General features: G+C 47.8%; 1 protein-coding gene across 1 annotated transcript in view; it reads right to left on the reverse strand.

The window, feature by feature from the left end:
* The window catches only part of LOC113395370 (neogenin), a 144,263-nt gene that overhangs the window by 2,891 nt on the left and 128,522 nt on the right, over positions 1–12,850 (reverse strand). The window contains exons 3-28 of the mRNA XM_064219580.1: positions 12,610–12,740; positions 11,023–11,216; positions 10,045–10,205; positions 9,453–9,553; positions 8,801–8,888; positions 8,475–8,616; positions 8,091–8,257; positions 7,902–8,017; positions 6,855–7,248; positions 6,279–6,402; positions 5,980–6,144; positions 5,703–5,900; positions 5,412–5,621; positions 5,178–5,298; positions 4,719–4,880; positions 4,385–4,590; positions 4,034–4,099; positions 2,732–2,873; positions 2,489–2,650; positions 2,222–2,422; positions 1,915–2,062; positions 1,685–1,794; positions 1,320–1,472; positions 1,124–1,234; positions 533–615; positions 55–151 (exon numbers count right to left, since the gene is read on the reverse strand). Coding sequence (XP_064075650.1) covers positions 55–151; positions 533–615; positions 1,124–1,234; positions 1,320–1,472; positions 1,685–1,794; positions 1,915–2,062; positions 2,222–2,422; positions 2,489–2,650; positions 2,732–2,873; positions 4,034–4,099; positions 4,385–4,590; positions 4,719–4,880; positions 5,178–5,298; positions 5,412–5,621; positions 5,703–5,900; positions 5,980–6,144; positions 6,279–6,402; positions 6,855–7,248; positions 7,902–8,017; positions 8,091–8,257; positions 8,475–8,616; positions 8,801–8,888; positions 9,453–9,553; positions 10,045–10,205; positions 11,023–11,216; positions 12,610–12,740 — 3,953 coding nt within the window. The remainder of the gene's footprint in view (positions 1–54; positions 152–532; positions 616–1,123; positions 1,235–1,319; positions 1,473–1,684; positions 1,795–1,914; positions 2,063–2,221; positions 2,423–2,488; positions 2,651–2,731; positions 2,874–4,033; positions 4,100–4,384; positions 4,591–4,718; positions 4,881–5,177; positions 5,299–5,411; positions 5,622–5,702; positions 5,901–5,979; positions 6,145–6,278; positions 6,403–6,854; positions 7,249–7,901; positions 8,018–8,090; positions 8,258–8,474; positions 8,617–8,800; positions 8,889–9,452; positions 9,554–10,044; positions 10,206–11,022; positions 11,217–12,609; positions 12,741–12,850) is intronic.

Here is a 12,850-nt window from a genome sequence, read left to right on the forward strand (position 1 = left end):
GGGGCGTTAGTGGGCGCCGGCCGAGGGCCGCGGGGCGGGGGGAGCGGGACTCACAGGGCGCGGGCGGCGGGTGCGCGGGGTGGTGCTGCAGCGACGCCAGCGACGCCTGCGGGGAGCCCAGCGGCGCCACGCCCGACAGCAGCGGCGTACTCTGCCAATTGGTAACAGTTACGAGTTACGTTTCAGCAACGTCGAGCAGGAGGTCACCTCCTGATTGATACTAAATTGGATACTTAATATATTCATCAAATATTTATTGGTATCACATGAATATAAAGATGATTATTGGAGACGAATAACTTTCGATTGAAACAAGTCACGGAAAATTTGTTTCTAATTATTATGGGAGTTACTGTATTTGATAGATAATACGGCATTTATGTCTGAATGTAATTTAGGGCGAGTGACCGCCGTGACTGGAGCCACATGGCTTCACCTGGAGATCATGTTCTCATATTATAAAGGAGCTAGCTGTAAAGTGTTTCTTGGTTTTTGTTAATATATAAGCGTCATATATAACAGACAGACTTACCTGATCCGGTAGATGCCTCCGTCGTTCACAGGTCCCCGTGCATCCCACTCCAACTCCCACGCCCACGCCTACCCCTGTCATGGCTAAAAACAACAAGATTATCATCAATAAAACGTCTTCAAAATATTGAAATAGCTTTTACTTATCATTCATTTATATTGTAAATTATTATACATTTAATTTCCTGTCTATATCAATAATGCAGTAAATAATCTTTATAAACACAGACACTCTCTTCAAAATGTATATTTGGATTGAATTAAATTCGACTAATTTTTTCAGCTAGATGCTGTTAGAGGACCTTTTGAATAATATAAGTTCATTCGACTACTTTTACAATAAATACTACGAGATGGGAAGTGCCATCAGGCCATTCGAATTCATGTAAATTAATTCTTCATCTTTATGGTCTGTAGGTTGTAAAGTAACATTATCTTAGAATGTAGTGTCACAGAACAAAGAGGGACCTCTCCCCACAGCCGGACAAAGGGCTCCCGTTAACGATAAGGCATGAAATAATGATACAGCCATTGAATCGAGATAAAAAAATAAAAATGTGCAATGTAAATAAAAATAACAAAAATAAAAAACCTAGACACGGCACGAGCGGGTCGCAACGGTAATCGCAGCGGAACGGAGACGCGCGCAGCACCGCCGTGTCGTCGCTACCACTACCACCCACCGACGGCGACCGGCGGGACTCTACGGGACACGCACTCAGTACAGCAAACGAACACGCGGGGGGCAGGGGGGCAGGCGAGTTCGAATGAAAGTAAGCGGGACTGACCGACGTAGGTGGGCACGTAGCGGCGGTCGAGGCTGGCGAGCGAGGGCGGCGGCGCGTGGCGCGCGGGCTCGTAGTCCGCCAGCGCCGGCGCCGCGCGCGCCAGCGTCAGCGTCGACGCCACCAGCGCGCTGCCCTCCGCGCTGCCCGCCGACACTGCGCGGCACGCACTGCGTTAGCGGGGAGAGCGAGCGGGCCGAGGACCGCGGGCCCTTTGGGTACCGTTACGGTCATGCCTCTGTCTTTTCTTTATCAGATGCGCAATTTAGACAAGTTTCATTTACGGGTAGATTATACGGGAAGGAGGGACGAGTCGAAGAATACGAAGGGAGCGCTGGGCGGAAAGAGATAGAAAGTCGTACTCTTACTGGCAGAGCTGTGCAAGCTCTTGTCCATGTGTTTCAGCTCCATCTGGTCGTGATGTATCCACAGGTCCGGGGGCTTGATGGCCGCAGACGCCGACGCCTTCTGGTACGTGCTGAAACGCATTTCACCGGGGTCAGGACCGAATAAGCGTAAAAGCGAACAGATACAACGATAAACAAGAAATAGTCGATAGTTAGAGAGTTAAAGTGGAGCACGGAAGCGGCGGGCGCACCTGGTGTCGGGCGACAGCGGCGCGCTGTTCCGGCGGCAGCACAGCGACAGCGCCAGCGCCGCCGCCAGCGCCAGCACGGCGCACGCGCCCCCCGCGCTCGCCCACAGCCACGCCGACGTCGCGCTGGCCAGCCCGCCGCCCTCGCCGCCTTCTGGCGACAGCGGCTGGCTCACTCGCGTGACAGTGCATACATTTACACTTTAGGGTAATGTCTCAGAGTGGGAGGGATCCCGCAGCATCAAGTAGCCCCCTTTCGAGACTCTCTTATCTCTGAGTCATAAAAAATAAAAACGACTACGGAGCTCACCGGGCCCCGTGGTGTAGGCGACCGGCGGGCTGAACGGCCCGAGTCCCTTGCCGTTCCGCGCCTGGATCTTGAAGTGGTAGGTGGTGCGGGCGCGCAGCCGCTCCACCCGCGCCCGCCCGCGCTCGCCCGCCACCGTCACCGTCGTCCACTCCTCCGCCGCCCCCGCGGCGCCCCGCTGCGCCGCGTACATTACGATGTAGCCTGCGAGGACACGGACCGATAGAGTGCCGAGCGCGAGGTCGGGGTTCAGTTGCGACGGATGCCTACCTGTGAGCTGCCCGTTCGGTCTCGCCGGGGGACTCCACTGGAGATCAGCGGCGCGGGCCGGGGGCGCAGCGGCCGACACCCGCAGGTCCCGGGGGGCCGAGCCCGGGGCGGCCTCTAGCGACGTGTTCGACGCCAGCATCGACCACGCCGACTCCCGCTCGCCTTCGGGTACGTTGTGAACATGATTACGAGGTCGACTTTGGACTAACTTCACGTATCTCGCTTCCCGACTGACGTTCCTACCTTTGATCAACTTGACAGCGAATTCGTAGTGCGTGTAGGGTCGCAGGTCGTCTACCATGCAGTTGAGGTCGGAGACGTTGTAGATGCGCGTGCGACCACCACCCGACCACCTCACCGCGTATCGGCGACCGTCTGTCGCCGTCTGAATGAGACACGCGGTTTCAGCTCAAGAATTGACTTGCTTTGATAAAAATCCAGATACACTTTCAGCTTAAATGTCCTGATTAGTAAACTAGAACAATAGAATTCTTTGAAAATATCCTAAATTATCTTGAAATATTTGAATCCTTTAAATGTTATGTCACTTATATGGAGTACCTCAAGGATCTACCACTGGACTGGTACGTCTGGATCTATCACTGGACTGGTATTTAACGTCGTCATAAGCCATTTTATCATAAATATGTACGTCGCATCCGGTCAAGCGTACAGACACTCGACGGAAAGAAAAGCGCGCCTCCGGTTGTGAACTTGACTTCGGTGCAGTTCGGAGCTATCTTTAGCGCGCTTTCGACAGAGTCGTGGAAGCATCGCTCGGCTCAGGGCAGAACTTGCTGCAACGCATTAGCCGAGTGAGGTCACGGAACTGTCCTACCGTTCCTGTAGTGCTACGTGTTATCATTCCTATTTGATTACTTTGTGTGTGAACCTAATAGTGTAATAAAGTGTAATTAAATACTAACTAAGTGATCTTTGATAGATTAATGTCGGAAATGCAAACACCAAAGAGATGAGAAAAGATTTTTAATCCGTATGTTAATACATTCGAGAACGTTCCAGAAGCAAGTGAGAGATGTCAATTTTTAAAACTATACAGCTAAGGAACATTCTTTAAGACCCAATTATTAAGCATTTATAGAGTAAGATACAATAGGCATTATGTGAGACCCAATTCATAATTATTTTCCTTATGACATTGTGTTTATAAAGACAGCTCTAATAATCTCTGTATTCTTTTCACGATTACCCACTGTACGCCCACACGACGAACAATAAAAATGACAATATATCTGATGTCCCTCCGACATATGTGTCCAGTGATAAACTTACATACGGCAATATAATCAGTTTAAAAAAAATCCGTATTACAATTTCAACTAATTCGGCCGTGTTCGTATCATCATTGAACTGGGATTGACTAAGCCAATATATATCCGTTAATCAAACTTAACTGCCTAAATTATTTTTACGTTTACTGTCGTGTAAGAAATTGACCAACGTTCTACATGGTCCTTCGAGTCGGATTTATTTTCAAAATTACTTTGTTAAATTTAAAATAAAGGTAATTAAATGGAAGCTTACTTGTCCTTTTGGTAGTGTAGGATCCGTCCAGTAAACAACAGCGGTGGTACCACTCAACATTATCACCTGTAATATTATTAATATTAATTTTAGTTGGCGCGTTCAACAACACTTCTAAAGCATTTGTTTGTACTATTAACATAATAATCTTAATAGAAATTCTTTTTTATTAATTGTTAAATAGTTTAAAATAATGAATTCACTTATCGATATATTAATAAGTATATCTGTAGTTAATCTTTCCAAAAATTTGAATTTTATGCTCTAAGACTACTCGTATTAAAAACAAAATTTTTGAGACAAATTTCAAAGAACATTCACTAATTATTTAACATCAGACCCTGCTCTCACCTTGACCCCGACCGGTGGTATAAGAGGTGGGGTGTCATCTTCCTCCTCGTCCGGATCGTCTGGTTCATCCGCGTCGGGTTCGTCTGGCTCGTCCGGTTCATCGTCATCCGGCTCGGAGGGCTTCGTCCGGACCGTCGCGTACACTGCCGGCCCGAGACCGAGGGCGTTGCTCGCACGCAGCGATATCACGTACTCCGAGTTTGATTCTGCAAAGGGTCGAGAGATCATTTTTAATTTTTAAACAGCTCACGGCCGACCGACAGGCCGAGACACAAAACAATTGCAAGGAAAAGATAGCTATGTCTTTTAAACAAGAAAACATTTGCGCACTCACCGAGTGTGCGTATAACGTGTGAATGCGCGTGCGCGGGCAACTCGCGAGAGTGTGAGTCTGGCACACCGAGACCCCACCCCAGCAAGTAGCCGCGCACCAGAGCGCCGCCGGAGCCGTCATCGCCCCCCCACCACACTGAGATCCAGTCGCGACCAGCGCGCGCTACGGAACGACCACGACACGTACAGACACGGAGACGGTAAGGCACGCGGAAGTTAATGGTTAGGAGACTGTCGACTACACAGATAATACTATGGAGAGAAAATAGCTTAGAGAATTACGGTTATACTGTACCCGGGCCTCGATATATTTGCTAGTCTACGTGGCAGAAGTGTTAAGTGTAAACGGAGCTGTGACATTTGACCTTGAAATTGTTTAATGATGCATTTAAAGGCCGAACGTCAGTCAAGGGCGCGTTTGAGCAGACTCTACTGAAATACGTCAAGTGTTATTAGTTACTGGTGAGCGGCGGCGGCCGGCCCGGCACGGCGCTGTCGGCGCGGCGCCGGCCCTGAGTGCTGGCCGACACCCAGTCGCTGAACGGGCCGGAGCCGTTCGCGTTCATCGCGCACACACGGATCTGTACACAGATGTAACTTTTTTACTTTTTACATTTATCAAAGAGAATGGGGATTATGAGTAAACGAATAATATTCGCTCATCGCCAGAATCCTCTATAATAGTGTATAGGACCTGGTACGAGGTGGCGGGCTCCAGGCCGCGCAGCTCGGCGCGCCGGGTGTCGGCCGGCGTCGTCAGCGAGTCGGCGCGCCGGCGGCCCGCCGCGCCCGCGGGGGGCGCCGCGCCGCCGGCCGGGCCCACCGCGCGGTAGCGCAGCTTGTAGCCCGTCAGCGCGCCGCGGTGCGTGCGCGCCGGCGGCGCCTCCCAGCGCACCAGCAGCGCCTGCGGCACGAGAGCGTCGGTACGGGCCCCACGGCGGCGGGGCGCCGGCGTGGGGGGGGGGGGGTCGTGGGCGGCACTCACGGTGTCGGACAGCGTCGCGGCGGACACGTTGGCGGGCGGCGCGGCGGGCGCGTCGGTGCGCGTGCGCGCGAGCGCGTCGGCGCTGGCGGCGCCGCCCGCGGCCGCCACGCGCACGCGGTAGGCGGCGGCGGCGCGCAGCGCGCCCAGCACGGCGGGCGCCCGCTCCGCCCACTGCGCCTGCTCGCGGCCGCTCTCCACCTGCCGGCCGCAGAAACTCGGGTCACTGAGGCGTCTCCCCGGACCGTCGTCGAGCCCGGGGTGCCGGAAGGGAGTCTACCTCGGTGTAGTAGACGGCGTATCTGGCGGGCGGGGCGCGGGCGGCGCCGCCGGCGGCGGGCGGGTCCCACGACACGCGCAGCGCGTGTGCGCCCGCCGCCTCCACTCGCACGTTTAGCGGTGGACCGTACGTCAACTCCTCCGGAGGAGTCGTCGCCTCTATTATCTGAAAAAAAAAAGTACTTTATACTGAGGTACGTATGGGTAGATACTTAACAAGTAATATTAAAATTTGTCAGTCGAAGAGAAAATTCGTCTGCGTTTAAAAAATAACAGAAACAGTAAAAAACGTTCAGTAACCTCAGTGGGAGGGGAGACGGCGTGGTCGGTGAGCGCCACCGCCTTGAACTGGTACGTGGTGTTGGGCTGGAGGGAGGCCACGTTCATCTCGTGCCGACGGGCCTCGCCGCGCGAGAGGCGCTCGCTATACACGGAGCGCAAACGGGAACATCACAAAAACGAGTTAAACTTTAAAGTAAAAGAAAAAAATTTATTATTTAAAATTAATATACGCTCAGTCAGTGACAGTTAAAGAAAAGAACGTAAAATCACATTAATTTTGCAATAATAAATGTCATACAGTTTAAGACAAACGAAACAATTGAACAAAGAAAGTCACTCCACTGTCCTCTGTAGCGAATTGTATAGACGACGCGATTCAGAAAAGTGATCATTTCCATCAGCGCCATCTCTCGGTTCCGGGTCGTATCATATGCAATTATACATACAGTTTAACACTAAATAAAACTTGGCTTGGCGCAAACTTTGGACTTATGTAGAAAATTAAAAAATTTACAACAAAAATAAATTGAACCCATTTAAGACAAGACTCTTTCAAACTTACAAAGTTAAATGAATCAAAATTCAAACACTCACCGCTCACTCCCCTTGACCTTGTACAGGATAGCGTACCCGGTGACCTCCTCCAACTTATGCTCCGGCTCCTGCCACGTCAGCGTCACGAACCTGTGCTTCACGATGACCGCCTTCAAGTCCTTGGGCGGAGAGACGGCGGTCGCGTTGCCGTTCCTAAATTCCTCCGTATCCAAATCTTCAGCAGCGTGAAAGGAATAGTCGTTATCTAGAGCGTTTTCGTTATAATCGTCGTACGCCGGCTCAGACGTGTACGCGGAGGACGTCTCGCCGAGGAAGTCTAGGTCCTCGGGAGTGGGGTCTAGGGTTTGGTCCAAGTCGCCGGATATCAGGGTATTGAAAATATCTTGAGTGGAATTTGTAAAGGACTTTTGTTGGGTGGGGTTCGGTTTGTGATCTGGAAGTGAAAGATTAAAAAAAAAAAGTTAACGAAAAGAAAAATAACAGTTGGAATGTTTGTCAAAAATACATTTCTTGAATAATGTGTGGCAGTGTGTGTGTGCGCGCGAGTACGCGTGCGTGCGTGTATGCTCATGTGTGTGTATATAGCAAGTAGATAACGCATGAGTGCTTAAAAAAATTCGTATCCTATCTGTCTATAGTAACCTAATTTGTTTCCAATAGGAATATTAAAAAATAAACATCAATGATTATTTTAAACAATACCCCTCGCTCATTTCCTTTTACTCCTATGGGTAGAAATGATGATACTTAAAAAGAACAGCTTATACACAAACAATAGAAAATCATAATTTAGGTTCATTTTCTTATCCGTTTAGCATCGGGTGACCGTCTCCAACTGCAGATCGTGATCTAGCAAGAGACCTAAAGCCTAGACAAACTCAAGACTAGTTAAGATGTACGTAAATGCTAAATGTATGAAAATGGTCATTCCGATGATATGATCATTAACGGTCGTCTAATTGTAAACGAGCTGACTATTGTTTATTTTAATAGATTTAAAATATTATTGAAGCACGTTAACAGAAATCTCAATGCATTTGGTCGAGTTTTTGTGATCGGGCTAAGGACCGCAAGGAGTGCACAAACCGTGCGGCGCCACGAGCAGCCTCAGCGCGGCGACGCTGCTGCCGGCGGGCGAGCTGGCGCTGCACTGGAACACGCCGGCGTCCACGTCCAGCACGCCGCGGATGCGCAGCGAAGTGCTGCAGAAGAGCGGCGATCAGTACAGATCAGTCCGCGCACCAGCGGCACCAACAAGCGGCGCGCAGCACGTACCCGTCCACGAGCGCGATGTCGTGGTCGTTGGGCGTGAGCGGCTCGCCGTCCTTGAGCCACGTGACGGCGGGCGCCGGCCGGCCGCGCGCCTCGCAGCGCAGCGTCACGTCGCCCCGCGTGCGCGCGCGCACCACGCCGCCCTCGCGCAGCGCCACGCGCGGCGCCGTCTGCGGACAAGTTCCCGAAACGTCACCCCGTGGAACCCCGACCCGGGTCTGCTAAATGCCATTAATCTGTGCTAAGATTTCATTATGAAGTAAGGTGGAAGGAATATATTTATGTGTTTAAATGAAATAAAACATGAATACTCCCTCATGAGACACATTAAGGCTCAATTGAACCCTAATATTAAGGAACAAAGAGAAGTCAAGGGAGCAGCGGTACCATGACGTGCAGCTGCGCGGAGTGGTCGGCGGAGTCGAGGCGGTTGGTGGCGCGGCACGTGTAGGCGCCCGCGTCCTGCGCGCGCGCCGCCGCCACGCGCAGCGAGCCCGAGCCCACCAGGTACAGCCGCGAGTCCAGGTCGCTGCGGGCGGGCGGCGTTTGAGTTTGAGTTCATATTTCTTACAGAGCTAATGTCTGACCACTTTCCATCATGGAAATAACTTGCCCGTCCCGGAGCCAATTTTACAAAACAATACATACTTCTTCAATAACAATAACAATTTTATTTATATATTACGATTATTAATATAAATGTCGTAACTAACTTGAGATCGATAGCGACACCGTTGTTCAACCAAATCATTTCCGGCTTAGGATTCCCGACGGCCGCGCAGTCGAACGTCACAGACGCACCTGAAAAGAAAAACTGTCACTTGAAGCTAACTCATTCCTTAGTTTAGTAAGTTCATTAGTTTTCTATGTTGTCTCGGGTCTGGCTGTTTGTGGTGCCGTCGTTACTTCTGATTTTCCATAACACAAGTGCTTCAGCTACTTACATTGGGATCAGAGTGATGTATGTGATGTTGTCCAATATTTATTATTTATTTATTTAAATACAGAGTTCCATGCCGGTTAAATTTATCAACAAGGTTCCAATTGACAGCTAATACTTGTTGATTTTCAGGCAGGACATATTATCATACATATAATTGTATTTATCTGACATAACTTTGTATTTCAAATGTTGGAAAAGAGTAACTACTGAGTTTCTTGGCGGTACTTATTGGTAGAATCAGCATTCAGAACCGGTGGTACCTTTACGTTTAATACAATTCTGTAAAATTAAAATTCAAAGTGCTTGGAAAAGTCTCCTTCAATAAAATATATATATTTTGATTGTAATTGATTTTGACAACGCCTTACCAGGATGTTTAGTGTACATCAACTAATGAATATAGCTCAGCTCTAATCAGTTACCTTCCATGACGGTGACTGGTTGCGGTGTTGTGATGAACCGCGGTGCAGACTCCAGGTTAGCCAGTTCACTGTTCACGCGCAGTTCCACCTCCGGTCCGAGTCTGTAGCGTTCACAAATTGACTGTATTTAATTATTACCCTGAACCGAGTGCACCAAAATCTACAATTGGCGAGTTCATTGAAGCTTGCGAATGAAGTTAGTACTTCTAGATCCTAAGATTCTGTTCTTACTTAAAAATTGTCAACAATCATAAATTTTGTAACCTAATAATATAAACTAAACCTTTCGCCGGTTCTTCTCAGTTCGGGGTATTTTCTTTGTTGGTTCTTTATCTTTAACCACCAATAGAATTGAATTGAATCAACTAAACTAAACCTATGGGTATCGTCAGACGGTGAGGGAGTTTTGGTGATTAAGTGCTTAAGCTCTCAACTATCTACTGTAAAATTATCCCCTTGCTAATACAGTACCATGGCGGTTTGTGTCAAATGCTTTTCATGGAGTATTAGCCACACCCCAAATAAATTGTATAAGGACAAACGGATGCCAATGAAGCTAAGTAGCGCTATAATGAAGTAAATCTTGAATGACCTGGGCGCGAGATGTCCGTGCGCGTGCGCCAGGGCGACGACGCAGCGGTAGAGCGCGGCGTCGTGCGCGCGCAGCGGGTCGAGCTCCAGCGCGCCGCCCGGCGTCAGCGACACGCGCGCCGCCTCCATGCGCACCGGGGAACCGTTTTTCAACCACGTCACCTAGGGTATTATACGTGCCGAATTAAAGGTAACGTTACACTCGACATGTTCCACGACTGGACAAAGGCTCTTTATCAGAAATGAGGTTTGGAATTTATTGCAGCACACAGCTATAATGGTGGAACTGCTGAATATACAATCGCTTCGAATGTTTTCTTTGTCGAAGAGAACGAGATAAGTTAGAAAATCCAGTTACACTCGTCGGGATTGAATTCCTAATAAACGGTTAAAATTATTACTAGAAAATGTAATAAAGTTCAAGTCATCTACCCAAAAAATTATCTGTAAGATATCGTTGAATACCTCTTTTATATACTATGGTAGTATTCATGTTTTCTTGTTATAATTGGCTTATGTCGTGCAGAAATATTCCAACCCACAGAAGTACAAAAAAAAGTTGTTAAAGTTTATAAGATAAATAGTTTTTTGTGGCTTTTATTTGTACCGAGAAGGCACAGATTCTATCGCCGATGTCACGTGCGATGGAAAAGACACGATGAAGATTGAACGGCAGGATATTACAGCCACAATTTAATTTTAAACGCATAATAGACGTAGACTCCTTGTAAAATACAATTTGATGAAATGTCTTTGAAGTAATAAGCATAAAATTATACTTATAAACTACTGTCACTATACAAGTGACTTTCTTTTTGAAATCTTAAAAAGTTTTATTAATGCTGCCATTTCTTCGAATCACAGTTCAATTGTTACCGTAAAATAAAATGTATTTGTATGCTGTTATATACTTCTATATCTTAATAAAAGTATTATGGAGTCTGTTAAAATATTTCATTCATCACTGCAGGATACTCACGTTCAGTTTTAATACTGGTGGCGGAGCATGTATTTTGGCGAGTCCGTACACCCGCCTCTCGGGCTGCGGTGCGGAGGGCGAAGGAATGATCCGCACCGCTAGCCTTTGGGGCAGCTGAATGGGACAGGACAGAAGCGCCGGCGACCCCAAAACGCCCATCACCACTCGTGGACCTTCGCCTAGTTCAGGTACTTCTGAAATTTTTCCAAAATAATTTCCCAAGATTAGCGAATTTTTTGTTTTTTTTCGCTCCGTTCATTGCGAGATTCTATTAAACGATACACACATCATGATGGTGTCGTCAGCGATTCCGGCCACGGCAGGCAACTACGCAGGGCAGAGTTAAGTGCATAAGAGTGCATAGGTGCAACCTGATACAGATGGGACGGCAAATACGATACGACTGGAAAAAAACAGGCGCAGGACCCACAGCATCACGGGCTTCTTGAGGCATGAGAGTGTACACACTTCGTCTTCCAGACTCCGAGGGGTTACTGATAATTATTCGACCGAATTACCCAAAAAAAAACCATCGGTTCGACCTGGGGGGTTTGAACCCAGGCACTAGATCAACGAGGCATACATAAATATCTACACAAACATATTATATAACTAAAACAAATTTTACTCTTATGTAAAACACACCACGCGGCGTAACATTATTTAGAACCGAATCCAGTCAGCCTTGAACGTGTAAATATATTTTATCTTTTTACAAACAAAGACACAATCACGATCAATTTTACGATGAGACTAGAGGTAATAGATGCTTCTAGGGCTTGTAGCAACAAGTTCAGTACAAACTGTAGCTAATAATTGCTGTTTGGATTTTACAAGTGTGCGCGCAAACACAAGTGCACTCGTTGTTCCAACACTTTCATAATCCAATGGAATCCAGAACTGGCACGGAGCCAACGTATAATAGCTGGCAAAGAATACGAATTATAATAATTTTCGTTATATTCATGTAATCGTGTATTACAGAGCACTGGCTTTTAACTTTTGGAACATTTGACGTACAAAATTTGAGAAAATGACAGAATAAACGGTTACAGTAGGGGGTCATACGGTGGCGGATCCAGGATTGTCATTTGGGAGCGGCTTGACTTTGCTGAGGGTTAGCAAAAAATTTCTTAAAAAGCACAATAATTGTCAAGTTCACTTTAAAATTTATCACGGAAGGAATTTATCAGATGATTTATAGTGATACTTGATGACTGTCAGGGGGCCACGGTAGCATGTGGCGCCCGGCGAAGCCACAGAAAAGGTACTACTAGTGTTTAATAAGTATTCCGTTGTATAAGAACGCGCTGGGCGTCTTGGGCACCGGCAAGTCCCACATAATCCCCCATTTCACGTGAGGGAAAGACATAATGCGTTTTTTTAAAGAAAGAAATAAAAAGAGGGAGACTAGAGCCTCTGCACCAAAGTGTAAGGATAGCCGTTCAGCATAAGTTGGCACATCTACATACGATTAAAAAAAAAAAAATTTATATTCGTCCCAATCAAAATACCATTCCAAGTTCATACGATTAGCGTTATTACCTTACCTCTGGAGTTACGAAGCAGACACTGTAAGTATCTTACCGGCTAAAAAAACGGTGGCCACTCTCGACACGATGGTACCGACGCCGTCCACCGTCGCCACACACTGGTACTGTCCAGCCAACGCCAACGACATGCTCTCTATTACCAAAGAGCCGTTCGCGAGCTGCTTCCTGGAAGAGATATAGATTGAATGATACAACATTGATAATGTAAAATATATACTAATATTATAAGTGCGAAAGTAATTCTGTCTGTCCGTCCATTGATCTTTCACGGCCAA

Source organism: Vanessa tameamea, chromosome 28 (genome assembly GCF_037043105.1).
Source record: "Vanessa tameamea isolate UH-Manoa-2023 chromosome 28, ilVanTame1 primary haplotype, whole genome shotgun sequence".
In the NCBI taxonomy this organism is placed as follows: Eukaryota; Metazoa; Arthropoda; class Insecta; order Lepidoptera; family Nymphalidae; genus Vanessa; species Vanessa tameamea.